At 37.1% G+C, this 26,764-nt stretch overlaps 3 protein-coding genes across 3 annotated transcripts; 2 read left to right on the top strand and 1 right to left on the bottom strand.

Annotated features, from left to right (window-relative positions):
• The first annotated feature begins 505 nt into the window (after nucleotides 1-505).
• Nucleotides 506-7,116, top strand: LOC103717081 (caffeoylshikimate esterase). Its single transcript, XM_008805327.4, has 8 exons — nucleotides 506-858; nucleotides 1,243-1,272; nucleotides 1,790-1,916; nucleotides 2,030-2,176; nucleotides 5,683-5,813; nucleotides 5,896-6,033; nucleotides 6,305-6,403; nucleotides 6,690-7,116. Exons 1-8 carry the CDS (start codon nucleotides 724-726, stop codon nucleotides 6,912-6,914), a joined length of 1,032 nt encoding a protein of 343 aa, XP_008803549.1. The 5' UTR covers nucleotides 506-723; the 3' UTR covers nucleotides 6,915-7,116.
• Nucleotides 7,117-8,180: 1,064 nt separating this feature from the next.
• LOC103717080 (caffeoylshikimate esterase) lies at nucleotides 8,181-16,601 on the bottom strand. The gene is made up of 8 exons (XM_008805324.4): nucleotides 15,976-16,601; nucleotides 15,568-15,597; nucleotides 15,174-15,303; nucleotides 14,936-15,082; nucleotides 14,641-14,771; nucleotides 10,812-10,949; nucleotides 9,931-10,029; nucleotides 8,181-8,702 (listed from the first exon to the last, which is right to left on the bottom strand). The coding sequence occupies exons 1-8, from the start codon at nucleotides 16,264-16,266 to the stop codon at nucleotides 8,487-8,489; spliced, it is 1,182 nt and encodes a 393-aa protein (XP_008803546.1). The 5' UTR covers nucleotides 16,267-16,601; the 3' UTR covers nucleotides 8,181-8,486.
• Nucleotides 16,602-17,050: 449 nt separating this feature from the next.
• On the top strand, nucleotides 17,051-22,951 carry LOC103717092 (nuclear pore complex protein NUP43). The gene is made up of 5 exons (XM_039131745.1): nucleotides 17,051-17,839; nucleotides 19,314-19,383; nucleotides 20,314-20,548; nucleotides 22,380-22,453; nucleotides 22,577-22,951. The coding sequence occupies exons 1-5, from the start codon at nucleotides 17,199-17,201 to the stop codon at nucleotides 22,649-22,651; spliced, it is 1,095 nt and encodes a 364-aa protein (XP_038987673.1). The 5' UTR covers nucleotides 17,051-17,198; the 3' UTR covers nucleotides 22,652-22,951.
• The last annotated feature ends 3,813 nt before the right edge of the window (nucleotides 22,952-26,764 follow it).

Here is a 26,764-nt window from a genome sequence, read left to right as displayed (position 1 = left end):
AATTCCTTTTCATATATTTAAATTCTTATATATATTAGATGGAAGATTAAGGAAAATAGTTTGGATAATGAATATTGCGATAAATAAGAGAGATCAGGGCCGGCCCAGTTCTTAGGCGACTAAGGCGGTTGCTTAAGACCTCGGCCCAAAGAAGATCCACAGCAGAAAAGGCCAAAATGAAAAGAAAAAAGAACTCTTTGTGAGTTCGCCTTAGGCCGGTCCACTATAGAGAAGGCCACAAAAACAAACTAGTCTTAAGCCCCTAATATATTACGCTGCCCCGGCTTATAATGAATTAAATCGTTTCTCATGTACAAACTGTGGCTCACGTGCCATCTAGTTTATTGCAGAACGGATCTCGGTTAGGTCAAGCGAGGCCACATGTTTATTTTGATTCATAGCGAAGCGGACCCACATCAAAAAATTCTTACATTGACCTAGTTTGGAACCTTCAAAAGAGTTAGAGTTCATGCTCCCCGTGACACGTCTTGTCGTCAAATCTCGCCGCAGCTTGCCGTTTTTCTTCTTCCACCTGTCCACCCCGACTTGCGTACCAGGATGATTCCCGTCGGTGCCTCACAAGTCATATCTCCATTCTTTATGGGCCTCCCGTTCTTTCTGGCCTTGTTAAATGGCGTCAGGGGTTGCGGTTTCGGTCTCCAAGTTCTAAAATAATAGGAGGAGAAGAAGAGGAGAAGAAGAGGAGGAAGAAGAGAAGGCGCGATGAGATGGGAGGGAGTGGACGAGGAGCTCGCCAAGATGGTCTCCGAGACGAACCTCGATCAGGCCTCGGAACGGCGGAGGATCCGCGAGGCCTTCAAGGATGTGCAGTTCGGCATCGATCATTGCTTGTTTAAGGTATTGCACGCCCTGTTCCTCTCCGCTTCAAAGCCAGCCTTTTCCCTTTTTTTTTTTTTTTTCTTTCTTTAGATTTCATTCATATTTCGTTTCTTGCCCGCTTCCCAATTTATGTTTTATGTCGATATCCATGTAGTCAAGGTTTTAAATCTCAAACGAAACGGGGCATCCCGACCATCCTGTTCCGTTCCTAGAAAACGGAATCGAGAAGGGGTCGGGACTCCGAAATCTATCTACGTGGAGAAAGAATAAAAAGAAAAAAAAAAGAAAACAAAAAAGGAAAGGAATATTGAATTTACCAATACTGCCTACTCTGAAATTTACCATTTGGTTATTTGGTGGTTTGTTAATGAAACTAACAAATATTTCTGTTATTTTTCATAGGCACAATGTTCTGGAGTAAAAACGAAGGAGGTAACAACTTTTGAGCATGCTGCCATTTCTTCTGTCATTTTCTTTTACTAGTTCAACAGTATTGGTAATAAATGTTAGTGATCACTCCATCTCTTTATTCGTCATTGTCTGAGATATGAATAAATGCAACCCATCATCTATGCAATGCACAGGTAACGTTTACTCCACAGCATTTTTTTTAAGAATTTTAACACATTCATTAGAACTAGAAACTATGCTACTATGCTAAAAGCATGCTGACCATGCGCTTTGAATAGTTTATGGACAAATGCTAATGTAGTTACTAGTTAAAAGGAATGCATGCTTTTTGAAAGAGAGCCAACTTCACCCTTTTTACTAGTTTCTTTTCAAGAGCTCAATCTTTATTTTAGTATATATGAAGTTTCCTGTGGCAGCATTACTTTCATCATAGGTGTTTGACATTATGACTAATGGTTGCATGCTTTGCAGTATACAGTATAGAATGCTTTATATTTTTATTTTGAAGGTGGATCCTGATTTAGTATCTTATACACAGGTGTATGAGGTGAATTCCAGAGGTGTTGAAATTTTCACCAAAAGTTGGCTTCCAGAGAATTTGCCAATAAAGGCATTGGTTTGTTTTTGTCATGGCTATGCAGATACTTGTACATTCTTCTTTGAAGGTATTTAGTGCTTGGTACAAACTAGTGGTCATGAATTTGTTTCAATTTTCAAAGTATTCGACACAGACTTTCAGACTTGTGACTTATGAAGATAATGTACTTTCTTTGCATAGGTATAGCCAGGAAATTAGCATCATCTGGATATGGTATTTTTGCATTGGACTACCCTGGATTTGGTCTTTCAGAAGGACTTCATGGATATATTCCCAGTTTTGTTAGTCTTGTTGATGATGTAGTTGAGCATTTCTCCAAAATCAAAGGTAGGATGCTGTCTTTATGATTTTCTTCATAGATCAAAATATCTGGTCATGAATCGACTAGTTAACTAAAAAATATTAAATTAATTTCAAAACAATAAATGTTAAAAGAAATAAGGTCATCTCAAAAGTTTATGCATATGAAGATTTGTGGACTATATCACATGCAATAGTAATTGAATGGTAGTTGGCGATGATAATATATTATCTGATCCACATATAAGGAATTTTAGGAGAGAAACAATTTTATGCTTAAGGATTTCGATACATTCTCTTAAGAGGTCATTTATATGGCATATGCTAGAATTTCAAACAATTCTAAGTATGTTGATCATGTTTTATTCAATTTTTCTGTTGATGTGAATAAAGTTGACCAGTTTATAACTTTATATCAATCATGTATTTGCAGAAGTTTTTTTGCCTTTATGGAGGTATGCTTGTATTATTAAATCAACCATTTTAAACAAAAGAAATAGATTAGAGAACTTAATCATAATTAGGGGAAGAAATTTGTTCCTACTGATCATAAGGATGAAAAACAAGACTACCTCCTTAAGTTACATCAAGTTGACAAATTTTTAATGTGTTATATATAGATTCATTTTAGAGATGAGAGGAATAACTTTTGTGCCATTTGGATGTAAAAATGCTTATATTCATGTGTTCTTTGATCTATGTTCAACTATGGCTCCACTAGATGTTAGCAATTGATATGCAACATGACATGGTGTTAGCTATGAAATTGATACCTTATGATATGAGAAATATTTGATATTGATGAATGATTCATGTTAAGTAAGTCGAAACCGACATAGTATGGTAGCCACCAGTACTTGTGCATGCATATTCTTATATCAAACATCAAGGTTCGTAAAACCGGTACTGGTGACCACACCGCACGGGGACCATATCGATGCAGTACTATACTTTACCGTACTGACACACAATGTGCAGCACCTTGCTGGTACCTCCAGGCTTCATCCAAAAGAGAGACGAAAAGAGAGAGAGAGAGAGAGAGAGGGGGGGAGGACATACTTTTGACCTTTGATCTGCAACTTTCGGCTCCTAATTCGTGACCTTCTCGACTTAAGGGTGTAAGAGATATTGGTATTATAGTATGTATGACATATATGAAGCAATTAACTCCTTTAGCATCAGAATTTGTTGTATCTGAGAAGTTAACCTTATATTAGTCTACACATTGAGCTAATTTTCATTATGAACACTACATTCATTCCAATGCTTGTCTAGATTGCAAGAAAAAAAAAAAGAGAAAATAAAATAACTCAAGAAAAAAAACTAGAGAACACTTTCTTTAAGCATATTCTGGTCTTGGACCCTTTGAGGTTCATTTCAGCGGTTTAGACTGCAACAATGAAAAAAATAAATTCTTTTAATAGTGAAATATTAACCAAAAAAGAATCATGCCTATATGTAATATATTGTTTTTCCTAGGATGGTAATATTACATATGGTAGTTTATATGTATATGAGATTTGAGCTCTGTATTACCTGGGGCTTTAGTAGAAGAGTAACTTTTTCTCTAAATTTTCTTTAGAACCTAATGTTATAATTAAAATTTGCCATCTCGGTACCAAACCTTGTACTGGTAGTATCGTACATAGTACGGTATGAGACAACAAGACGTACCGAGTGTCAATACTATATGAGACAACGATGCGTACCGAGTGTTGGTACGATATGAGACTGCATATCAGTTAGGTACTAGTATTAGTATGGTACGATATGGTACCGGATGGTATGGCAAACCTTAGTAATAATACTCCAATATCTTCTCAAAATTTATAAAATCTAAGGCCAATATAGAGGAAATGATCTCAGCAAATTAAGAATGAAGAATAACAAAAGATTACCGTAAATAGCCATATACACAGTAAGTTTGGCTCCCTATATTAGTTTAAGTTGAATCTCTAAAGTATCTCTAGTTTCATATCTGTTCTGGACAAAACCAGAACATCTTAGTTAAGCTTTCCTTGCTTTGGGTGAAACTATATTTTGATTTTTGCCCATCTAGGTGTGAATGGTTGACAATGGAGCTGGTTAGCTATGCAGAGGGATGTGGTTTCTCTTCAGTTGCTCTTTACATAAATGATGGGAAGGAATTTTCTTTTCTATCTACCTTGATGCAGAGCTTGAAATGGTGTTTAGAACAATTGCTCACAAGAAAAGTTAACCATGGTTTCAATCTTTGGATTCCAAGAGCTGATGACTTTTTACCATTTACTTGGTTTGCTAATTAATATTCTACTTGAGCACTCAAGAACAGTTATTATTGAACTTGGGATGGTTGTTCAGTTCTCGGGCATATCATCCACAATAAGGGCATGCTTGCATATTCCTATAGGCTAAAAATCCAATTGGAATCGGGCGTGTTGGCCTATCTATCTTGCATTTTCTAAGAGTTTGTCCAAACCCAAGCCTAAATCCTAGTCTTTAGGTTGCAGGAAGGAAAATAAAAAAGACCTCCATAGGTCCTTTTTTTCTTCCCACAGGATTTGAGTTGGATGGTATTTAGTTGATACAGGGCCATGTTTAAATGGACGGCTCAGTCCATGAATCCTTTCTACGGAATTTTTAACCCAATCATCTAGAAATATCCAAATAGGCCCTAAATGGATTCTAGAGAGTATGTATGATTCTTAGCCAAATTTCTAGTTATTATAAACATGCAAAATTGTGATGTTTGTCAGCTTGAAGGAGTTGATTGTTAGGTATCGCTGCTCTAGCAATGCAACCCACTCTAACCCATATTCGCTTCTTGAAGGGTCACCAGGGATAAAATGGGGTTCTCTTCACAAAATTTTTAAGATAAGATGCACAAGCTATCAGGTCTTGTGGCACCTCTTAATAACAAGTCAAGACAGCAAAGCTTTGGTGCATTTTGTGTTTTACAAAGTGCAAATGGAAGCAAAAGCAATTCTTATTAGCAAATAAGAAAGAAGGTACTCTAGAAAGTTTTAATAAATAGGAACTTCTGAAAAAAACATTCATGCAAATTGCTTAACCCAAAAAGCTCATCTCATTGGCTTTTAGGGAAGTAAGATTCTTGTCACAAGTTATATTTTACTTAGGTAACCATATTAAAGCTTACATAATGGTTTCAAACACATTGAATAAAATATCCATATCACACTCATGTCAATCAAGGGCCAGTATGATTCATTCAAGACACTTAGCATATACGAACACGGAAGGATATGCATATCCGCAAAATGATAAGTAGTTGGCATGTTAAATTTTCTTACAGAAATGTTTTCCAACAAGACTTAGTTGCTAGGCTCCAGGTTGTTCAGGATCCTCATTCTTCACTCTGTGCCATTTTTGAGATGCTCTTTTGGGATTGGGTGTTTTGTTTTGGATGCCCTGACTTATACATAAATAGTTGTTAATATTATGTTCCATGGCTGTTGGTTGTCTGACTTGTAAATAAATAGATGTCAACATTAAGATTGTAAAAATTTACCTAGTGTGCTGACCATCTGGTGCAGAAAATTCTGAATACCATGGCCTTCCGAGCTTCCTGTTTGGGGAATCCATGGGTGGAGCAGTTGCTTTGAAGGTGCACTTCAAACAGCCACATGCATGGGATGGTGCAATTTTAGTTGCACCCATGTGTAAGGTGATTATTATGTCTAAGCATCATTAGGGATCTTTAACTATTATAATCTATACATCATAGTAACTGAAGTTAGTTTTATTAGATAGCAGATAATGTGGTTCCACCTTGGCCTGTGGTGCAATTCCTGATTGGCATGTCTAAGTTTCTTCCAAAAGAGAAGCTAGTTCCTCAAAAAGATTTAGCAGAATTGGCCTTCAAAGATCCCAAGAAACTTGAGCAGGTTTGTTTGATTATTTGGCATTTCCATATGTGAGTTTGGATTTCACCAGATAGGTTTGGATCTAGGCCAGCTTGTTGTAAAGTGGAAGTAGTATTTCATTCTGCAGCATTCTTTTGGTGAATGTGCTGATGAAACATATGACCGGAACATTCTGGTTATTTTATGCATGCTGCCAATGTTGTTTTGGGAACACTTTGCCCTTTCACTTTTGTTTCCTACATATTTAACTTATCAACAATGAATGGATTTTTTTTTTTGATGTTGGATGCAGACTTGTTACAATGTTATTTCTTACAAAGACAAACCTCGCTTGAGGACAGCAGTCGAATTGCTGAGAACCAGCCAAGAGATAGAACGCCGATTGAAAGAAGTACGAAATAATCCCATCATTTTCCAGTTTAGTTATCAAATATAGTAGTTAATCTATTTTTTTTGATTATTTCTTCAATTTATAATGAGAATATGACTTTTCTAGGCATTGGAACTATGATATACATATTAGACTTACGAGGAGAAATGCTTGGTTGTTTGTTATGTCTTAACAGTTTCTAACAAAGATGTACCATTAGAAAATGATGAAATTGTCGAACTTTGTGATGCTTATGTTTGTCTCTTTAAAGATGTTATTCAACACTAGTTCTTCCTTTTCTTCCCAGGTCTCTCTACCACTTTTAATCCTACATGGTGAGGCTGATAACGTAACAGATCCTTCAGTCAGTAAGGCTTTGTATGAGAAGGCATGCAGCTCAGACAAGAAGCTGCACATTTACAAAGATGCATGCCATTCCCTTCTCGAAGGCGAGACGGATGAGATGATATTTCAAGTCTTTGATGACATCATTCTTTGGCTCGACGAACATAGCGTTAGAAAAGCATCTTGATGGTTAACTTTCCTATCATTTGTCCTCCATGATAACCCCTATCTGTGTTTATTGAATAAGGTGTCATAATTTTTCAGAAGAATAGAATGCCTATGTTGAAGTTGCAGTCCTATCTTTTGTCAAAACACTTGTCTGAACCACAACTGTTATCAAACTCCTGCGAAAAAAAAGAACTACTGAGCTTTTTTGAGCAATGCTTCTTGACAAACTTATAGTGACTCCTCTCTGCTTAGCACCTGGGTTCGATTGCTGGGTAATTCACCTCCAGAAGCCCTAAACCTAGGCAGTTATAGTGTGTGGTGGGTTCTCTGAAAAAAAGGAAACAAAACCATGGTTAAACTCAACAAGCTTGAACTTTCAACTGTTTGATGCTATGTTTAAGCAAGATATTGATTCCAATACAAACATTATTGTGAATGAGGACTCGTCGTAGTGCTCATACCATATTTGAACCCTATTTGCCCAGGTAAATTATAGTGCGTTTTGCTCTCCCTCTTCCCTCAGAACACACTATCCATGGATCAATATATGATGCATTATCTAATTGAATTCATATTATTGAGTGATACATATTCCGAAATACTTGTGAATCGAAATTCTAAATATCTTACAAGAGTATAATGGTCAAAAGACTTTTCAAAGTTTAAATTGAGATATTAAAATATATTTTACTAACGGTCATACGTGGGTTCTGATCTTTGAGAACTTATAATAACAATTTTGTTAGTACAATATAGCAATAGTACAACACAATATAACATAATAAAATTATATTGTATTGTATTTATTATATTATATTATAATAAAATTACATTATTATTATTATTATTATTATTACTGTTATATTAATGACAATATCATATTATTATATTACAATAATATTATTACAATATAATATTATATGAAATAACAAATACAAAATTTTATTATTTATTATGTTATTCAGATTAAAATGTTAAATAAATAATTTATAAATTAAAAATACTTTATAATAAGTTTAAGTGCATGAATGGAAGGATGCAAATGGGCCAACCTCAGGGCCTGTTTGGGCCAGGTCCTTGGCCCGGCCCATTGAAATAGTTTGCAAACACTCAGCCTGCACCAAGCCCATTCGCATCCCAGCATGAATAGTTAAAATGATAAATATCATAAGGCTATTCATGTGAAAATGATGTATGCATTAGTAATTTCTGCTCATTTGAACCTAGATATCACATTACCAAAAACAACTTAAGAAATTAATTTTTATTTTCATTGAACGGTATCTTGATAAATCACTCTTAATTTTGGGATTTATTGATCTAGGATCACTACTCCACCACAGCTTTACATGCCACAGTTTAGCTCAGAGTTCATGATGACATGATAGGCATTGATGCACAGGTATCAAAAGGCATTGGCAGAAGAGTAACCTTAAGCCAGAATCATAACAGAAGTTGAAGGAATGAAAAGAATAAGCAAGGGAAGTCTAAGATTTAACAAGACGTAAAGCTGGGCACCGTGCTCCAACCTGCAACGGCAAAAACAATCTAGTGGAAGGAGACTCAACCTGCATCCCAAATGCCAAATTAATCAAAGGGCACAATGAGAATCTAGCCAGGCTATGATATCATTAATGACACTTTCAATCCTATCATCAGGTTCCCCCTCCATAATAGAATGATAGCCTCCTTCATACAGCTTGAGGGTTTTGTCTTTGGTACTAGCCTTATCATAGAGGAACTTGCTCACGTTTGGGTCCGTCACCTTGTCTGCAGCTCCATGGAGAATCAGCACTGGAGAGGAAACCTGAAGATTTTGTAATAGGTGAAAACCTAGAAATTTTTTGCATTTGGGCACGAGTATAAGTATAATGACGCATCTGATTGTTACTAATGCAGAATTTGGAAGGTAACATAAAATATTTCAGGAATAAGAATTTATTGTAATTAAAACAGGGCTTATATATGTTCTGATTTGGTAACAATATTCTCAAATAGAATTCTGTTCTGGTTTTGTGGCTGGGTACGATGAGAAACATTACATGAAATGTTTAATACTCTAGTATCCCTAGAAAAGGAAAAGGATTTTTCAGAAAATCTTATTTTAAATTCTATTTATAAAACTAGACCGAATACGAGCTGAATGGTGCCACATCTGCGCTAACTTTGAGATGCTGGTCTGTCTATTAAATGGATACAAGGCTCCCATTAGTGGAAAGAAAAAGAAAATAAAAGGGGCAAAAGGAAAAGCGAGCATGCCTTATTCCTCTCTCTCTGTCACCTATAGGAGTTGTGTTTTAATCTGATACTTTGGCTAATTAAATGTGCCCAAGAGAGTGATGAATTTTCTTATATCATACCCCACCTTCTCTCCTCCTTGTCTAGACTCTTCAAGATCTAAGAAAATCTTGAAGGGCTGCTCCCTAGTTACATGAAGCAAAATTGCATAACCAATAAGGTCAGTCACTAATATGTTAACCGATCTTCTAGGTCAAATAGATATCCCCTTTCTGGACAAGTTGCACTGGATAGGAATTCGGTGCCAACTCAAAGGATTCACATTTATTTGAGAGCTGGTAATGAATTGTTTCACAATTTATTATGGATCTCACCCAAATCCATAAAATCGACTTCCCATAAATATTATCAGATTTGTTGGTTAAGATCCGTGATCCTTATTACTCTGTAAATATTGCTCCCATAACTTGATTTACAATTCCTGCAATGCTATTTGCATGAATTCGAAGATGTAACTTACAAGGACCACAAATAACCATCATGGACTTTTTTTGCAAATAAAATATACATAACTATGAAAGAAAATTTAGTGGTAACAGTTTTATTGGCATTGCAAGCATGCTCTTCTTTGCATTCTTCCTATCATAATAATACTAACATTTGTGTACCTTCTGTTACTATTTTCAAACGCAATAACTTAACATTTCCAAACTGATGCAAACAATGTATTTGTGATCAAAATGATGCAGTAAAAGAAGGGGAAATATAAGATAAGAACTTTAATAAAAGTAACTAACCTTCTCGAGTTGCGATTCAATATCTTGTGTAGCCTTTATAAGTTCAACAGCTGTCCTCAATCGCATTTGATCAGAGTAAGATATGACATTGAACTCGGCCTAAAAGTAAATAACAGTTTTTCACTAAATGCAATTATTTCAAGAAGAAAAAAAGTAGAAGGAAAAAAAGCTTAAATTCATTTTCCCACCATGTGCTTAAGCAATGCTGTAACAAGGAATGAATACATGGGACAACATGGGACAACCAGATAAGTCAATAGTTGAATCAAAGTATGGTAACCAAAAAAGAAAGAAATTCCATATGTTTTAAGTTTTTGTCCATTGCCCAATATAACTATGGATGTTTGATCACTAGTGCTTATAAGTAATACTAAAAAATATGAAAATTTTGGCATAAATATCAATGATTGAAAGATAATTGCCAATTTTGATGAATCTTACATAATGAATGTTTTAAATCCAACATAATGGTGAAGTATCACAATACTTCCAAATAAAACATGGTAGAATGCGCCGGCGATAAAAAAATGCCAAAGTGTAAGGCAAGAAGCTCAGGCTCTTAATGAGGCTAGGTTCAAGGCTCATGAAAATAATGTAAAAAATACACAAGGTAAAAGATGTGGTGGTCGTGTTTGATCTTGATGATTGTAAAATTTGTTAACTCTCACAATTCCACATGCCAGATATGCACAAATCTTAATGCTGCAAATCTACTTTAAGAATCACCAGAACTGGATGTCTATAGGTTTGAGATGACATGTCACAAATGGTTAAATCAAACCCAAGGAGTATGTTTTCCAAATATAGCATTGTATAGGAGAACATAAAAGAATGTAGAGTCAAGTGTGGCAGCTTCCAACACAAGGTCAAAGAAAACTAACCACTTTTCTTTTCATGGGGTCTCTGAATGCCAGATCTCCTAAATCTTTCTGTGGGAACAATTTTGCTTCAGGTAAAACATAAGACATCAAGGTTAATGCCTTCAAAACAGGTCCTGGTGGTGTTACATCTGCTGCAATCTTACAAGTTCAGAAACATCAGCACCATCAATGTATTAGTTTTTGATGTCTTGATATTATTTAATTCATGTAAGGAACAAAGAAACCATGGATAAAGAGACCTTGATAACGTAACTGATACTAGGCAAATAATCATTAATACACTTCATCATAGACAAATTGCAATTTACTGTAATAGATAAAAGTTTGGGTTAACAAATAGAAATTGACTGAACAAGAAAGAATTATAGGTTTGTTATCTAAACAGAAGCAACAACAACAGGCTACCAAAAGCATAGGTATCTGTGCTTGGACACTCTTCGTAATTACTCCTACATGCTTCTTTAATAAGAAATTTATGATTTTGTAAAAATTATTGCATGAATGTACCATAAGAATTCTTAAAAATCATTAAAATCATCAAGCTGAATAGATTTATTACAAACAGAATTTTTGAAATAGATGATTCTCAATACCACCTCACCTTATGGCTTCCATTTGAATTCCCTCAACTTTATCAACCGACCATTTCATTCTAAAAAAATCTCATCTTAGAATTTCGAGACTTCGATTTAGAAAAGCAAGAAATCATGATTTTGCAGTAAAATATTTCAAGGACAGTCTAAATCCATACTAGCACTAGGTATCGGTATAGCTACAATACCAATTCAAGCCTGATGAACAAGGAGAAGTCATTTTCCTATAAATTAGATGACTTTCACCGCCATCGCAAGCTTCTCAAGCTTCTCTTTTTCATCAGGCTTGGGGTTTGTACCACGTAGTGTATAGATAACATCATTTGCCTACACATCCTGTTGTTCTTTATAACTATGACACAGATCATGATCCTTGAGATTCAAGCTTACAAATTTGACCTTTCAATCTTCAAATTTCTCTCCACTCAAAGGATTGCTCTATCCTACAAACCCAATCAAAAAATTCCACAAGCTAAAAATAGTTTGACCTTTTCTTTCAGGCTCTCAGCAGACAAATCACAAAGAGAAATTTAGCAGATAAGTAGCAAGACCAAAAAGTTAAATTTGTTTTATAGGGTCCAAAGCAGGATATCTAATAACTCCAAGTAAGGATACATATATTTTTTTTAAAAAGGACATCACAGATTTTGTGTCTCAGTGATGATCATTCTGATGGTTCTTTTGTGGCTACGGTATTTATTCATCTATGGGCTGTCATGTCTTAAGGCTGTCAATAATCCTTCACAACTTGAAATCACCATGTTTAGAAACCAGATCTACAGACTGGTTACAGGAAAGATGCAAAATCATATTCTATAAGAAGTCAAAAGCTGGCAATCGAGATCATGTACCTTTTATTTTTTTATTTACAATTTTCTTTGAAATAATCATTATGTAACATTTTTCTTTCTCAATTTTGGCTTTTTTTCGAAAAATATGAGTATGTACCATAGGAAACAGTTAAAATCAGATCATTCTGGGGGAAAAATGTACTAAACCTTACCATGTCAGCTGCTTATCTTATAACAGTTATTTATGTTCCCGTGATTTATGTGACAATGCATCCTGAGTGGCAACATGTTAAGTAGGATGTATGCTCATCAATCACCAATCATATCATGACTTTATGACAATGTTAAATGAATTTTAGATCACTCTGTACACTTACTCTCACATTACTATTATCTGACCTGAAACATCATTACTCTCTTGCAATGCAATGACGAAAACCTCCAAGAGCAAGGTTTGTACACCACTCACCAAAGAAGCACCCCATAAATAGATGACCCTATTATATGTTTAATTACGATCATTGACTTGATAGAAAATGAAGATATGATTTTCTATTGCTCAAAATATTTGAAGGTTATCTTAATAGCTATATGATGAGAACATGTTTCTATTTGTGTTCTATGTGGGGCTATGTACATATTCCAAGTTGTCAAGCATTACATGTCATTATTGCATCAATGGTAAAAGCTTTTATAAAAGAGTATGTATTGGGTTTATCCTCTATTTGTGGCTTATTTTCTTCAACGTTAGTACGAAAATTTGATCCTCAAGATTCACAGAGTCAAAGTAAAGGAACAAAGCATTCCTCTTTGAAATTGAATATTACCACTAGACCACAATGGTATTGTGGTCTCCATATGCATATAGTATCCGATTGACCCTTAAGACTTTTGACAAATCAGCCCATATTTTGTGGTTTTTATTAAAAAAAATAATTAACTCTTTACAGGAAGACAAATTTCCATTTCCGATTAGCCTTTTAAACATGTGAAGGTAGATATCTTCCCTTTTGCCCTTTGATGCATGATTTGAAACTGATCTCTACCCATGAATGTGTACAGTTTAATCAGCACATATGCACACATATTTGACGCCACAGTATGTATGGCTACAATGGCGGTTCCAATTCTCCATCGTCTTATTCATTGCATCTGACATTGGATTACATGAGCATCTAGTTCTATAGCATGACAAGCATGCAACTTCTGAAATCGAAATTCTCTTTGAAATCTTAATGCAGTTATGTAATATCTATTAGTATTTGTGGTGTTATAAATACATTAACAAGGAAGTGGAGCACTCAACAGTTGAGAACACTATGTTTAGCTACTCTTTAAGGATAAGATTATGTACAAATGTCTCTACCATTATTTTCACTTGTATGGTAGGCTTCTAGGATCATCTATGATCGCATAGATAACTCCAGACACATTAATCCTTGCTTGAAGCCTCAAGATCAACTTCTTTTTTAAAACCACCCTCCTTGCCTCAGACTACCTCATTCGAGATAATAACTTTGAAGATCAATCTCCATCCATGAACCATTGATCATGCCTCTGTCCATAAAAAAGAGTTTCATGCCTCTGCCTCAGACTAGCTCATAACAAAAGCAGAAAAACGATGTACTCCATCTAAGGCTGGCCAAGATGATGTTAGAAGTTCTGCCCCACAAAGTAAGTTAAACTTTAAACCATACATGACTCCTTTTTTTTTAATGAAAATAACCATACATGAATCTCAACCTCTGCACGAAGGGGAAGCACAACGTTTGTAATTCTGTAAGACAAACTGACATTTGGCAGTCTTAACAAGGCACGAAATACCAACAGCATTCTCATTTAACTTATTCGACTCTCCTTTATGTCACCCTAATAGAGGAAAACCCTTCTCTTATTTCTTACACTATGCTCTTTTTCCTATACCCACACAACTCCCAGCCTTGACTTTGTCCTATAGAGATATCCAAGTACTAAAGGACTCTTCCCCGCAAACCCCCCCCCCCCCCCCCCCCCCCCCCCCCCCCCAACAACAAAAAACACCACCACCTAAAAAAAAATCAACAAAAGGGACTTACAACATCCAGGTAGCGAATTTGCATGTTTTTATCAATGTATGAGCAAGACACTTCCCGAAAAATTAAGATATCCTTTCACACCAGATGGCGGAGATCTCATTGCTATATGCTCTACAGAAACCTTAGTGAAGCCATGGGAAACAACATGTTTGTTTACCAAGAATCCCTATGAAAAATTATACAAAATCAAGATAACAATTGGAGATTATCAAGTTTGAACAATAAAACTCGACTAAGGGCTTGACTATCATCATCGGAAAACAAGAAAGCAATAACTAATAGGTCATTCAGTCTGTGATCCTAAAGAAAGCAAGTAAAAATTTATTTTTTCTCTTAACTAAGAACCAAAGAGACGTGGCAGCAGGCTTACCTTACACATCGGCGCAACAAGAATCACTCCGTCCCATTCCTTCGGTTGCTTCAAGTGAACCTTAAGAGCTACGGCCCCTCCCATCGACTGTCCCAACAGAAAATGCGGCAGCTCCCTTACCTCCTTCGTCGCTGCACATTCACCAAACCATCATCACCATTCACCGCAATATAACATTTTTCCGGCAGCAACCCTGAATCGATTGCGCTGCATTTGCTTGCAAAACGACCAAATCCTAACCAATACTCGTCCAAAACCCGACAAGCAAATTAAATCAAAACAATCAGAAAACAACCTCTGACGAGCGTATACTGCTCGATGACATGGTCCACCATTCCGTCGAAGCTGGGGATGTAGCCGTGCAAGCCTTGGGAGAGGCCGAAGCCCGGATAGTCCATGGCGTAAACAGCATACCCGGAAGCGGCTATCCTTTTGGCAATGCCTGTAATTGCATATCTATCTCAAGTTAAAAGGAGTTAGAGAAAGACAGAGAGAGATTAAAGTGTCGGAGATTGATCTGGAGCGAGACCAGCCTTCGAAGAAGAAGGTACAGGTGTCCCCGTAGCCATGGCAGAAGAAGAGGGCGGCCCTGGTGGACACGCCGGCTTGCGGCAGCCACCTCTTCCAGAAAACCTCCACCCCCTTGGAGTTAACCTGGTACCTCTGCGGAGGAATCGAGTCGGGCACGTGTCAACTATGGATTCGCCGAACCAGCTGAAAGCTATTCGTTGTCTTGCAGGTGGCCCCTCGGGGGAGGCGAGGTCGGTGCAATAAATAATAAAAAGAAATTTCCTAAACTGAAAAGCCAGTGGATCGAGTGGTGGAGAAACGCTTGCAAGACGGGAAACGCGATTCCATGAAGGTTAAAGCGTCATATTTTACGTTATCTTACAAGAAAATTCGATACTAGGTTCCAAGCCTGCTCACCTCGTCCTCTTGGATTCCTTTCGGAGCCATCTGCACTTAATAAAAAATTTATAAAAAAAAGGAAACATATGAGAAGAGAATAAATTTTTTATTCAGCAAAAAAGAAATTAGCCTTCAGAAAAAAACTTTTTTAGAAAAAATTGCTTGGTTGCTAAAAAAAATATCTGCCTGCCAATAATCTTTTAAAAAACTCCTTAACTTTAGCCTTCAGAAAGTTGGCTAAAGTAGCGTGGGAGGGATATCAGGATAGAATAGATGAAAAGAAAAATATTGAGATCCCATCACAGAGATTGGGGTGGGGCGGGAAACAATCCTGCGACTGGATCTCAATCCGGCCATCAAGACGACGAGAACGGTTGCAAGATCTATGAATGAATCGGACGGTGGGAAAGGGGGTACGCAGCCAACCTTGAAGAGGAAGTGGTCGAGGCGCTGCTGGACATCGAGGAAGGCGGCGCGGACGCGCCTCCGGGCGGGGGCGAAGTCCAGGTTCTGAGCCGCCAGCGAGTTCAGCTCCTCGACCACCCCTTCGATCGCCTTCCGCGCGGCCACGGGCATCAGAGCCCTCCTCGCCGTCCCGCCTTTGGCCGCGCCGCCCAGATCCGGCATCCGGAGCCGTCGGATCGGAGACCTTTGGGGCTTCTCCGATGGCTGTTGTCCCTGGACGAATCGGTGGTGCAGTCTGAGAGACAGCGCCATATGATGAGCTCCAAGAGAAGGGGAGTCGGTTTTTCTTCAGATCGGAGCTCTTAAAAAAGAATACTACAGCTCCGACTCCACGGAATAATAAACTAGTCTCCGGCCCTGCCTGGAATCTTGCAGGCGAGGGAAGCGGGTCAACCGCTCAGTGGGCGACGGAAATGTTCCAGTGATCCATAATTTTATTGGGTCCCACAATGCCATGTTACTTCACATGCGTTTGGAGGTCGGGTGCGGAGTTGGGTGCGCGAGCTGAGCAACTTCGAACGTCCCTTTCCAATCATCACCGAGGAAGGAAGTTGCCCATGCTTGCCATGCAGTCATGGCATTACCGGGCACCACAAGCAAAGCTTCATTTTCCAAAACAAAATTAAATAATTAAAAACTATAATTTATATGTTTATTTGTACTAAAAAAAATTGTACATGAAATATCCATTAAGTACCCATTAATAAAAATTAGTTTTTAAGTGATGAGCCTCTTTGGATTGGTGGCATGAAAATAAAAAATAATCTACATGTTAATTTATGATGAAGACTTCGACCAAAAAGTTTTGGACACATGCATATAATAAAAAGTATAATCATAATATGACATATTATATAATTATAAAAAATAATAAAAGTGTCCTAAAAATAGTAATACAATTTGCACGTTTCATATTTTAGTACAGTAGTATTTTATCAATTAAAGGAATATTATATTTATAAATCATTTTTTGTGAAATAAAAAATTTCCAACATTGTCTATTTATTAATTTTTTAAAAGGATTTTTATGTACTGCAACAATTTGGAAGCAAGCCAGAAATTTGCTGATTCTACAAGCGGGGAGGGGGGTGGAAAAAAAGAAGAAGAAGAACATTCCCACTCATCGCTATTTATGCTTTTTGAACCCTGTCATAAACCCTGAAAAGTGAACAGGAGACGAAAAAATGGCGAGATCCGGCGATCTCCACTTCCACCGATTCCCCCAGTCCAAATCCGTCGACGCTGTCCGGTGGCTCTCCCCCTTCTCCGCCTTCGACCGCTTCGCCGCCGCCGCAGTCCACGACCCGGACACAGCCTCCTCCGCCCTCGAGATCCACTCCCTCACCGTCGACGCCGCAAACCCTAAGAGTCCCCTCCTCCACCTCTGCTCCTTCTGGTCCTCCCCCTCCCGTATCTCCTCCCTCCGCTCCTCCCAGACATCTCACAAGCACCTCGTAGCCGCCGCTGCCACCCTCTCCGGCTCCCTCCACCTCCTCTTCGTCGACCCTGTCGAGGGGTCCATCGACTCGGAGCTCTCCATCGCCGACGACCACTCGCTGCACGCTGGCCCCATCTCGGCCGTCGACCTCCAGGCCGGCGGGCAGGCGTGCGTGAGCGTGGGGGAGGACGGGAGGGTGAACCTGGTCACCGTTGGCGAGGCGAGGCTGGACCACCAGAGGGTCCACGACAGCCGGGGTTTGGTCTCCTACATGGCCGCCAGGTGGGCGTCGCCGGCGGAATTTGCGACGGGAGGGTTAGGGTTTGGGGTCCAGTGGTGGGATCAGAGGAAGCCCGGAGGGTTGGTCTCTCAGTTCAAGGGAAACTGGTGAGTCGAAGTTGTTAGATGTTAAAAATTCTACTTTTTAGGCTGTTTGAAGTTTTGGAATACCACGAGAATGATCCTATCTCATGTAGGTTTTGTTACTATGCTTTAAAATATGTCCGTTCGTCAAAATTTTAGCTTGTTATCCTGATGAAGATGCCAAGAGTTTCTCTACCTGGTGGAAACTTGACATTACATATTCAAATTTTGCTTTTAAACTTGATTCTCGTTTATCAGTCAATTAACTTATCAAATGCTTCAGACTCACAAGAATAATTTGTACCAAAATGGACTTGTTGCATTGCTTGGAGTTACCAATCATTTTGTGTTCGAAATTAGTGAAATGGAACATATACATTACCAATCTGGTCATGTCCTCTTCTCATAGTAGCTTTGTCTAAAGATAATTCTTGAATGATTATATATAATGGTTGAGCCCGACTTGATAAAATATTATTGTAAGTTAATGGATCTACAAGCATAGGCACTAAAATGCACGAAGTTTTGAATAACATGAACTTGCATGTTGTATCACATCAGTGTCAGCCAGCTTAATATATCAAAAATTTATCCACTCGATTTTGAGAAATTCTTCCAGCTAGTTCTGGGCCAAATTTCTTGTCAAGGCAGTTCGAAGGCCCACTGCGAAACTTGGATGGCCAGAATAGTGACAAGGAAAACCTACCTTGTCAATTTTGTTAATTAGCTGAGATGATCAGAAGGCAAATTTGCAAAAGCATCACTGTTTCCTTGGGTAGTTTCTGGACTGATGGAAGCATGGAAGTGTATTAGTTTCTTAGGCGCACAACTCATTTTAAGTTCAAAAACCAAAGAGCCAATCGATTTGCTTGGGCCTTACTGCACCATGTTTTCCTTATAGCTTTATACTATCATAGTCTATAGATGTTTGAAGAAACCTGTCAGGTTATATTGAGGATTATCAAGTGCTTTTGATTCCTTGCAGAACACTAATGACAGAATTGTTATTATATGGCCTATTGTTTGGGGACATAGCAACGCAAACTCTTTCGATCCCTACGCATGCATACGCATCAACTGGTCTGTTGCTGTGTTCAGGTAGCGTACATCTTTATGATACCTGATAACCTTTATGGGCATCGGCGCTTTCTGTAAGCAAGGCAACAGTTTCTTCTTTCAGAGTCATGCCTTCTCTCTGGTGCCTTTCGTTGACCTGTCTTATTATCTTCTAATACTAACCATGAAATATTACCTGGACCTGTTGCTCCATTGATAAGCCTTCTTATGTACTGGAACTTTCAAGTAAACTGTATTCATATTTCTTTGTTAATCAACATTAAAGTATTTTATTTTTCTGTCCTTCATGAGCATGTGTTGAAGAAACTATAACTGAACATTTAACTACGATGATCTCGTACTTCTTATCCTTCCACAACACAGACTGTTCACCCATGCTCTGTTATGCAAATTGATTCTTTTAAACTTGCTGATGCTACAGGGCACGAGGAAGTTTGACCGGCATGGTGCATTCCATTGATATTCATCCATCACGAAAGCATATATGTGTGGTAAGAAGGCTTCTTGCTCAGTCTTTACAAGCAGTTTTCTTAAATCCAATGCCAGACATCAGATACAAGAATATGTTCTATTTGACCTTTTACATCAACATGCATATCCAGAATAGAATTTTTGACATCCTGTAGAGTATCTTTTTGTGTTGAACGGGGATATATGACACATATAAAGGTCACCATAAGTGGAAAAAATTATATAAAGATTTCTAATCCTTCTTTCTCCTGTAGCTTTATGCTTAAAACCAAACTGACTTTGGTAGCTCTAACGGTGCACAGTGATGATAATCACAGGCCTCATCAAAGTCTTGAAATATGAAATGCAGTGCACATTTATCACTTTCGATACAGAAGGCTCTAGGACTACATTTACCATTTAAGTTTAAATTTAATTGACCTGGATAAACCTGTAGATTTGGAAGCTCAACTTCTTAAACCAATAAATGGTTTAATTGTATAAAACTTACAAACTCCATTAGCGTTATATTAGTTAATATCAAGTATTACACCAACAAAGGGGCTCCCCGCCCACTCTGCTGCCCACCTGGTTTCTCTCGTTTAATGCACTTGTTGTTACTGCACATTCTTATGTTAATGACTGGCTGAGGTTTTAAAAATTGGTGGGGTGGCGGGGTGTCCCACCATCTTGAGTGTGGGGATGGGACAAGTTGGGAGATGGATTGGGATCGATGGGAGATCCACCATCCCCAAGTTGTCGGTATGCAGAACATCCCAGAAAACTGGGACAGCCCCATCCCACAGTATTTTAAATTATTTTGTAATAATCTCTTTCTTAGACATGCTAATCTCTTCAGAGATATTCCTTCTATTTGGTCTTTGTTGTTTAGTTCCAGGTTCACCATTTGAAATCTTGTTTCAGATGGTTAATTATAGATCATGATTACCAGTTCCTTTGAATTCTTGAAGGTTGGTGGCTCCTCTGGTACAGTATTTGCTTGGGACCTTCGCTCGCAACAACAACCAATTCTTCTCTCAGGAGTTAGTCTAAATGGAACAACCCAACCCATCTCTGAGAGTGAGGTTTGGGAGGTCCAGTATGACAGCTACACTCATAGCTCGAACATCAACTCAACTTCTTCCACAAGAATATTACCTATTATGATGTGTTCGGAAGACGGGATCCTTGCAGTCCTTGAGCAAGGTATGATACATCTAAATATGTGATGATGCATGCTACCATTCTCAGTAATCATGACACAGAAAACATGATTGAATTCCGAGAATTAGAATTGCTGATAGTTGCTTTTTATTAGTAAATGAAATTGTCATAAAATGTGCTTGACTTGCTGAGAGGATCCAAGTGTATTTCTCTGTCCAATGTATATTTCAACTTGATATTTCATTAATTTTGTAGACTGTATGGCACTTCAAGTAACTTGTTTACATAGAGGATGGTTTACTCCTACCAAATACGATAAGCTATGAGCTACTCGATCTGTTTCTCATAAATTAGACAGTGAGACTGTAGGAGACACTCCCTGAGTCATGTCATTGCTGGGTAACTATTTCAGATTGTTTAAGTTAATTATCTTATTGCCATGCGTGAACTTTCTGTACATGTTATAATATGTTTGTCAATCAACAAGTCAATTTGGAAATTACAGTCCTTTGTAATTACTAGTGGCTCTGTAGTGGAACAGTGTATTCTTTACATGCATATAACTCAGTTCCTACCGGACTCAATCAATAGATGTGAAAGTCCTTTGGGCAAGTCTCATGCAAAACTCACTTTTCTGTGCCACCTCTCTCTTCATCATTAGTAAGTTTTCTTGATACAGGCATTCTTTAAGTTTTTGAAACCATTACCTGTTGGAATCACACTTCATCATTAGTAAGTTTTCTTGATACAGGCATTCTTTAAGTTTTTGAAACCATTACCTGTTGGAATATGTAGTTTAGGATGTATTGGGGAAGAAGGCCTGGATTGTCTCTAGCGGAGTTTTTGAAACCATTACCTGTTGGAATATGTAGTTTAGGATGTATTGGGGAACACACACACACACACACACACACACACACACACACACACACACACATTTCATCATTAGTAAGTTTTCTTGATACAGGCATTCTTTAAGTTTTTGAAACCATTACCTGTTGGAATATGTAGTTTAGGATGTATTGGGGAAGAAGGCCTGGATTGTCTCTAGCGGAGTTTTTGAAACCATTACCTGTTGGAATATGTAGTTTAGGATGTATTGGGGAAGAAGGCCTGGATTGTCTCTAGCGGTTAGAGAGGGTCTTCAACCTCTCCAAATAGGTACTTTCAGATATATGATTTTAGAGTATAGGAATACAGAGTTGAAATGTAAAAATAAAATGGTGCTCTAGAAAGGTTTATCAACTGCTTTCGTGAAAGTTTTACCAGTATTGAGCAACTTTATTGTGTAAGGGGTATTGTGGTGGTTTGGTGCTCTTATCTTAGAAGGCACATTTGTAATGAGTAGTCCAAGATGTTTACTTCTTGTTGGTGCTCCACAGTGTTGCCACTGTATCTCCTTAAGAAGCTGAAATGAGATAATGAAGTGCTTAGACAAACTTACCTTGTGATGTCCTAGTATCCTCTCATTAAAAAGTGTCATTCTGACATCAACTTTTGGCATGGAAGCAATTAATTCCTCTGGATGTCCCCGTGTCTCCAGACTTATTCTTCATATTCTTGCATCATAGTAGCTGCAAGAAGGGAGAAAATGTAGGATGCAGATTGTAAGAGATTTAAACATCAACTTTTGCCCATTTTTCAGAAGATTTGGGAGTGTGTTTGATATTCCTTCATCACCTGTTTGTCTAATCTCTATTTTCTGTGCTTTGCCTATGTAAGATTCTTCAGCTTATTGTGGCCATCATTACCTAGGAGCTCTGTTATCTTGTCGCTTTGTTTTCTCTCTATCATCATGGTTCTTATCATCTGTCAAAAATCATTATTTCCTTGTAATGCGCTAAACTGAGCCTAGCTATTTCTCATTCCACAGGTGAGGAACCCATCGAACTGCTAGCAGAGAACTCTGCTATCAATGCTTTTGACGTAGATCCTCAGAATCCATCTGTAAGTTAGAAAAAATGGAGAAATTATCTGAGATATCTTAAGATCAATTGTATTTTTTTGGGAAAAACTTATTTATATACTTGATATATTGCATGATATGTGGATGATGAAGAATTTTTACAGGATGTGATTTGTGGTTTGGAGTGGGAAAGCATAGGAATCTTAACAAGATCAAGGGAGACCGTGGCGAGATACTGAAAATTGATGGCTTAGAAGGAAAATTGTATTTTTTGTGTCATCATTGGCGTGGAGACTGCTTTAACAGGATCAGCAAATTTCCTCCAGAGCTTCTCTCGCCCGTTTCATCTCTAACCATGTCATCACAACAATGGGATATTTTTGCTGCAGCTTTTATCACTTAATGTACGTTGTTGTTTCTGAGGTAAGACTCCCCAGATGTACTAAAACATTTGCACTTGAAACTTCCAAGATGGACAAGGAATCAGTCGTCATAATTTTAGGAAAAATGTTGTGACATCGCAAGGCATTCTAAAGAAACTGTATCTAGTTGCTCCTTGGCCATTTTATGAAGCTATGAAAAGCTTGTTACTGTGGCAATTCTATATTTTCCTCGAAAATTCTGCTGCTCAGGCTGATAAACTTGCATGCAGTGCAGAGTTTACATTCATTGAACGTTGCTGGACGCGTTTCAGCTACTTGTTAGCCAATTTTTGCAATCTGTCCTTTTTCCAGTGAATACTAGTGGACTTGTGTCCGTTTTCAGGCTTAGAATGGCTTTTTATTTTCCCCCTCTTTTTAGGTTTAAGCTTCGTGAGATCATGTAAAAGGAATGAAATTTATGACTGGTACTGTTATGGTTTCTTTGGTTTGGAGATTCTTTGATGGAAGCTTCAAGAGAACTTTAGGGACTGTGAACAGCATCCCACCCCTTAAGATAAAAGCTTTCATGCCTTATTAGAAATCACAATTGATTTGCCGTACAAAGATCAATGCTATCTTATAACCTAGTTGACTAACATCCAGTCAACTCTCATTCTCTCCATTGACCTCTCTCTAAAGTTACTCTCTCCAAGATTTTTAACCTGAGAATCCATTAGGAATGGACTCGTTTGTTTTTTTTTGTAATTCCTTTGAATTCCTAATGCTCGGATGTAACAATAAATCAAATATTTTATATGATACCGGCATATGGGAACTTACATGGCCTTTGCCACAACGGTTATCAATTTCTCATTGGAGCTCATATGTCTAACCAGCAAATGTAAAGAATTGCAAATGTTAAAACTTGCCTCAGATTAGAAAGACCAGAACATTGTGATGCAGGTTTTTGTGCAGCTTGTTCGGAATTATTGGATGATAAATCACGCAATGCATTTGGGCAGATAAAATCGATAACTTTCTTTCAATTCATTTTTTCCTCTCCCTTATTTGATCGAAAGGTTTGAAGGCAATGTGCTACAAAGCAAAGCAGAATCTGGCATCGCACAACCATCCATTGTTGAATTGAGGACTGTGATAAAATGTGTTGTATCATAATAAACTCGGCCAAACCATGCTCTCCAAATCATGAAATTTTTAGTTGGATCTGATCCATCGTTGAGTTGGTGGATCAATCTAACCATAAAGTAACATGCACAAATATGTGTGTATCGTGCTCTTTTCTTTTTTATCTATTTTGATATGTGCTGCTTCGCAGTTGGATTGGTTCATCAACTCAATAATAGTTGAGTTAATGGATTTGATCCAATCAATAATTTCTTCTCAAATTGTTTATATAATTCCATCAGTTTTGTACTGTGCACCTCGAACTCATAGCCTCTCCGAAAGAGGAGCAAGGTGCGAAATAGTAGGGAAAACAATTCCTAGTCGGTTTGTTCAATTTTTTCTGATGTTAGGTTTGCATGGCGATCCTCTAGTAAATAGTCAGATAAATCAATAAACTCTTATATCTTGTACTTTTTAAAAGACTCTGAGTGTGTCACATAACACATGCCATCATATCGTAGCATGTATTTATTTATATATTTTATGTATAGTTCAGGCCTTGATGTATCCATAATAATCTTACACCTAGAATCCTAAGTACTTGGTATCTTTTGATCTTTCCTTGCCTCACACTCCCAGTGGCAAGAAGGGGCAGCAGTCATTGTGGATCTTTCAGTCTAAATACTCCTCTATTGGCCAAAGGAAAATAAAAAGTGGCAACCCTTAAATATGGGATGTTGTTGAGAGAGCTAAGATGTTGTTGAAGAAATTGGAAAGGAGATGTTGCATAGAGATTAAGATGAAAATTTCACAAGATGCTAGGCTTCTTGTATTGGATAATGTAGATAAAGCTAGAGAAGATTAAAACCATTTGTTCAAGATAATATAAATAGAACCATTAACACAAGCATCAAAAAAAAAAAAAAGAGGATGTCAAAAGGGAGATTAGCAGTATTGTACTCCAGGTATTTTTCAATAATAGGTAAAAGAAATTTGGAACACTGAAAAAAAAAATTTATCACCAGATTTTTTTTGGTTTTGACTTCGGTTTTTTACCAATACAACATTGTTTTTTTGATTAACCAAGACATCATTATTACAGAAATAATCCTCCTAGTTAATATTTTATGAATGCTTTTATCAGATGCCAAAATTAAGAAAAATTTATAGCAAACTATTACAATGTCGATGAAGAGAAGTGATTTGATGTGAATGTCTATTTGATTTTACCGGTACTTAGCTTAAATTGTATTCGAACCCTTTGCTACCAGAACAGATATTAGACCATTTAAAATGTATATTGATGCCTCATCCTCCCAGACCTCACTAATCTTTGAAATAAGCACTAAGTATTGGGGTGTTACGGTTTTTTTTTTTAAGTTGATAAATTAGAGAAACTACCTTACTTCGTTCTTATCCCTTCGAAAATAAAAATCAAAACGCTCCATCATCGGGTCCGATCAGATCGTGGTCACCCGAGGTCCCCCGAGTGCACCTCATAATCGGGTACGACTCGCCCTATAGCTGCAGCTCATAGAGAGAGAGAGGGCGAGAGAGAGACTAGCGCAGGCATTTGGGAATATAACAAGACTACGAGCACTAGCCCAATGCACATATGTTTTTAATTCTCTTGGCCACAGTTTCGTATGTGGCTAATCATTCTGAAAATACTTGTTGCCTTGCACACTCTGTGATGTATTGTGTTTTATTTTTTTTTTTAGATGTATTTATATTAGAAATATATGGACTATTTGTTGTAGCAAAAAAAAAATACAAATTAGGAGGGCTAATACCACTAATGCCCTCCTACAACTATAATGATGATTTTGCCGTTTATAGAGACCACCAATGGCTTCAATTCCACGGACGACCACCCAAACACCTCTTTTTTTTTGTGCTGAGCTATCCGCAATGATCAGAAATTTTGTACAAAAGAATAATTGATATTCTTTTATAGACCATTGGATCATATATATATATATATATATATATATATATATATACACACACACACACATGTATATATGTATCTATATGTATATATATCTGTATGTACGTATGTATATATGTATGTATACATGTGTGTATATATATGTATACATGTATACACGTATGTACGTACGTACGTACATACGTACGTATATATGTATGTATACATGTGTATACATGTATACATACATACATACATATATATATATACACACACACACATGTATGTATGTATCTATATGTATATATATATATCTGTATGTACGTATGTATGTACGTATGTATGTACGTATGTATATATGTATGTATACATGTGTATATATGTACATATATGTATACATGTATCCACGTATGTATGTACATACGTACGTATATATGTATGTATACATGTGCATACATACATGCATACCTACCTACATACATACATACATACATACACACACACACACACACACACATATATATATATATATATATATATATATATATATATATATATATATATATATATATATATATATATATATATATATATATAAGTATGTGTATGTATGTGTGTGTATGTGTATGTGTGTGTATGCATGTGTGTGTGTATGTGTATGTTTGTATGTAATGTATGTTTGTATGTAATGTATGTTTGTGTGTATGTATGTAATGTATGTATGTGTGTGTGTATGTATGTATGTGTGTATGTGTGTGTATGTGTGTATGTCTGTATGTACACACGCACACGATCTATATGGATCTCCAAACCGTTGCTGTGTGATCCAATGGCAAAAGTCTTTTTATCGTGCTAAAAATACAATCCTTTCCAAATATATATATATATATATATATATATATATATATATATATATATATATATATATATATATA

This window comes from Phoenix dactylifera, chromosome 11, assembly GCF_009389715.1.
Source record: "Phoenix dactylifera cultivar Barhee BC4 chromosome 11, palm_55x_up_171113_PBpolish2nd_filt_p, whole genome shotgun sequence".
In the NCBI taxonomy this organism is placed as follows: domain Eukaryota; kingdom Viridiplantae; phylum Streptophyta; class Magnoliopsida; order Arecales; family Arecaceae; genus Phoenix; species Phoenix dactylifera.
This window is presented reverse-complemented; position numbering and strand designations above follow the sequence as displayed.